The sequence below is a fragment of the Coenobita brevimanus genome, chromosome 78 (assembly GCF_032717465.1).
Source record: "Coenobita brevimanus isolate Jiangsu-jjx chromosome 78, ASM3271746v2, whole genome shotgun sequence".
Classification (NCBI taxonomy): Eukaryota; Metazoa; Arthropoda; class Malacostraca; order Decapoda; family Coenobitidae; genus Coenobita; species Coenobita brevimanus.
In genome coordinates this window covers 21721670-21725724 of record NC_137031.1, presented here as the reverse complement: position 1 = coordinate 21725724, position 4055 = coordinate 21721670, and the positions used below count along the sequence as shown (strand labels likewise).

The window sequence follows — 4055 nt, the reverse complement described above, 5'->3', positions numbered from 1 at the left end:
CTCAACGGTAACAGCATCAACAGGATCAATGGTATCAATGGTAACGGTATCAACGGAATCAACGGCATCAACGGTAATGGGATCAACGGCTTCGTGGACCCCATCACCGCGTTGAGCTCTGCCATCGGGGGGGGCGGCGTTGCAGGCGTGGACTATCCCATCCTCGCCTCCGTCCCGCTGACCGGCTTCACCTGCGCTAACACACAGGTGCCCGGATATTACGCCGACGCCACCCCGGAAGCTGGATGTCAGGTGAGAAGTTACGGTGATTTACTGTTTTGTGGCACCGTATCTACTGTGTACGTCCTCAGGTATCATAAGTACAGTCCTGCAGTCTACCGGGTTTACCTGCTCCAACACACAGGTACCCGGAAGTTATGTTGACTCCGCCCTGGAAGCTGGATATTAGGTGAGAATACTGTGAGATACTGTTCTGTGGCACCGTATCTACTGTGTAAGTCCTGGCACTGTATCTACACTCTTAGGTCTTCATGACAGTTAAGTCTTCTCACTGCAGCACGCCGGTATCAGTAATTATACCATACGAGGCCGGACCTCAGGTGAAAATATGTGAGATATTGTGTCCTGGCACTGTATCTACTGTGTAAGTCTTCATGTATCATAGTACAGTCCTGCAGTCCACCGGGTTCACCTGCTCCAACACACAGTACTCTACTCTTACCTTCACATCCTACCTCAGGCTTGATGTCATGCTTCATTAAGACTTCTTTTTGATCAATTTATTTAACCTACTGCATCATAATATTCCCTCATACATTACTAATAAGGTTTTAAGATCTACTATTGATGCCCATGAAGGCTCATAGCTACAAGAGGCAAAATAAATAGCTGAGGAAGATGGGGAACGAAATCTGTCACACTACGACCCCTCACATCCATTATAATATTTACTCAGTCCTTTACTTCACTACATTCACCTTCCCAGACACTGCAACCATGTCTGTCAGGTAAGGATGAATGCAACTTATTACCATTGTGTATACTGTTGATTTCTTTATACACTCCTTCATGGTACTATATCATGGGAGGTCTCCATGGTAGTTATTGAGGTTAGCCCCTTCACGATCCATCTGTGCATTCCTTCACGGTACTAAGGCTTTTTCATGGTAGTATCTTAGGCTAGACCTCCTTCACGATACCATTGTGGACTTCTTCATGGTACTATATACTTATAGGAGTTCTTCATGGTACTTAGCTAGCCTTTTCACTACACTGGGTATAGGAGCACCAATACACCTTTCCCGACACCATTTCCAATTTTCCTACACCAACAATGCCCTGCAATCTGGGTGTAGCAAGAGGGTACACTATTATGCTTACTGTCTAGGGTGTGTATATTTAGCCAGTTCCTTCATTACACCCGGGTTAGCTACACCAATACATAGGTCCATGAATTCCAAGCTGACATTACACCCAGGGTAGGTTAGCCTATAATAAGCTATCACGAGAAGGAAAGTAAAAATATCATCCAATTTTAATAACCATCTGGGATGTAGGACGTTTGCTTCTCATCATAGGGGTAAAAATGAGCAGGTTTCACTCCTATACGTTGAGGTTAGAGGAGCTTGCTTTCAAATGGAGATCTGCTTCTATGAGTTATTAGCATTTTGCCTCTCATAGGACAGATATTGAAGAGATGAAGACACCAAAAACTGCCTTATGTCTAGTTCCACCTGAGTTCAAAATGACCCCACAAATTACACCAAAAGTATTTTCCAATACATTCTGAAGTCCTTGATCATTGGGATGTGAAAGAAGTGAGCTAACTTACTTAAAGACATTCCATTCTCCCTCACTTTGGCCACAAACAATGCTCTCTTTGGTGAAATCTATAAATAGATCACAAAATAAAACAACTTTCCAACATAGCCTTAAGTCTTCGGGCATTGAAAATGAAAGAAATGAGCAAACTTACTAAAAAACATCCCCTTCTCTCACACTTTGCCCTTAAATCAGCCTCCCCTTGGTGAAAACTGCGTCTCATCCACGAATGACACTAATCTTAAAATCATGCAGAGAGTTCGGAGTCATGACATGTATATATCAACTTTCTCTTGCATCTTCAGCATTGATTTCTAAACAGTACGGTCGTTCTCCCTGACCTACCTAATTACCTCTTAATGCCATCTTCCGGTATGCCGAAAGTGATGACTGGGGCTTCTTCCTTACCGATTTCTACTACTATTAATAGTTCTTTTTCTTCTTCCACTACCACTACTAGTCCGCTACTATTACTACTACTTATTCTCCTCTCTCTTCTTCTCTTCCTCCTCCTTCTTCTTCTTCTTCATCTTCCATACTACTACTACTGCTGCTGCTGTTACTACTACTACTGCCTCTAATACTACTGTTACTACTATTTCTTGTTCTTGTTCTTTATCTCCTCCTGCTCCTCCCACTACTACTGCTACTACTACATTTATAGTTCTACCACTACTACTACTACTACTAGTACTAGTACTACTACTACTACTAGTTCCACCTCTACCACCACCACAATCACCGTTACTACTACTGTGACTATTACTACACTATTTCTACAGGTCTTCCAAACTGTTACTACTACTACCACCACCTCCACTACCACCATCACCACCACCACCTCTTCAGCTACTACTACTACTGTCTCCACAGGTGTTCCACACTACTACTACTACTACTACTACTACACTATTTCCATAGGTTTTCCACACTATTACTACCACCACCACCACCACCACCACCACAACTACTACTACTACTACCATCTCCACAGGTCTTCCACATCTGCCAAGCTGATGGACGTATGGATTCCTTCCTTTGTCCCAACGGTACTGTTTTCAACCAACAGTACTTTGTGTGTGACTGGTGGTACAACTTCGACTGTGCCACCGCTCCCAGTTTCTATGGTCTCAACGCCAATATTGGACTTGTCAACGGCAACGGTGTCAACGGTAACGGCATCAATGGTAACGGTGTCAACGGTAACGGTGTCAACGGTAACGGTGTCAACGGTATCGGCATCAATGGTAACGGTGTCAACGGTAACGGCATCAACGGTAACGGTGTCAGCGGTAACGGTATCAATGGTAACGGCATCAACGGTAATGGTTATGGTAATGGTGTAAATGGTGTCGTTTTCAACGGTATTAACGGCAATAGAATAAACGGTAATGGTTATGGAAACATCAACGGTAACGGTGTCAACGGTATCGGCATCAATGGTAACGGTTATGGTGTGAATGGTAAAGGTATAAACGGTAACGGCATAAACGGAAATGGTTATGGTAATGGTGTAAATGGTAACGGTATCAACGGTATCTACGGGATCTACGGTAACGGTATCAATGGTAACGGTATCAACGGTAATGGCTATGGAAATAGTGTGAATGGTAACGGTATCAACGGTAATGGTTACAGTTACGGGCGTCGCAACAGTAACGGAGCCATCAATGGCAACGGTGTCAACAGAAACGGCCTAATCAACGTTAATGGCAACGGAAACGGCTACACCAACGGTTACACAAACGGTAACGGTGCAATCAACGGTAACGGGGCAATCAACGGTAATGGAGCTGTCAACGGCAACGGCTACACAAATGGGTATACAAATAACAACGGTGCAATCAACGGTAACGGAGTAACCAACGGTAACGGCTACACAAACGGTAACGGTAATCGAGTAATCAACGGTAACTTTGCAATAAACGGTAACGGTGCGATCAACGGTAACGGTAATCGAGTAATCAACGGTAACGGTGCGATCAACGGTAACGGTGCAATCAACGGTAACGGTAACGGTATAACTAACGGGCTGTACCAAACTCCCAGCTTTTAATAGTACAATCTATATAAATTATTGCCCTATAGATGTATATATAAATTTCTATATAAATAATGTAAATAAAATATATATAATTATTTACAAGTATGTGCCAGGTAGACTAGACAGGTAAGATACTAATTAATTTCACTTGTATTGGATTTCTTCACATTTTTGCGACTTTCAGACGGTTATTCTCAGCTTAGAGGGATTTCTCGGGCTGAAGGGGTTA

General features: G+C 43.2%; 1 protein-coding gene across 1 annotated transcript in view; it reads left to right on the top strand.

The window, feature by feature from the left end:
- The window catches only part of LOC145408738 (uncharacterized), a 6913-nt gene extending 3075 nt beyond the window's left edge, over positions 1-3838 (top strand). Inside the window, exons 2-3 of the mRNA XM_080279396.1 lie at positions 1-252; positions 2777-3838. The exon at positions 1-252 is cut by the window's left edge and continues 1259 nt beyond it. Coding sequence (XP_080135522.1) covers positions 1-252; positions 2777-3838 — 1314 coding nt within the window. The remainder of the gene's footprint in view (positions 253-2776) is intronic.
- The last annotated feature ends 217 nt before the right edge of the window (positions 3839-4055 follow it).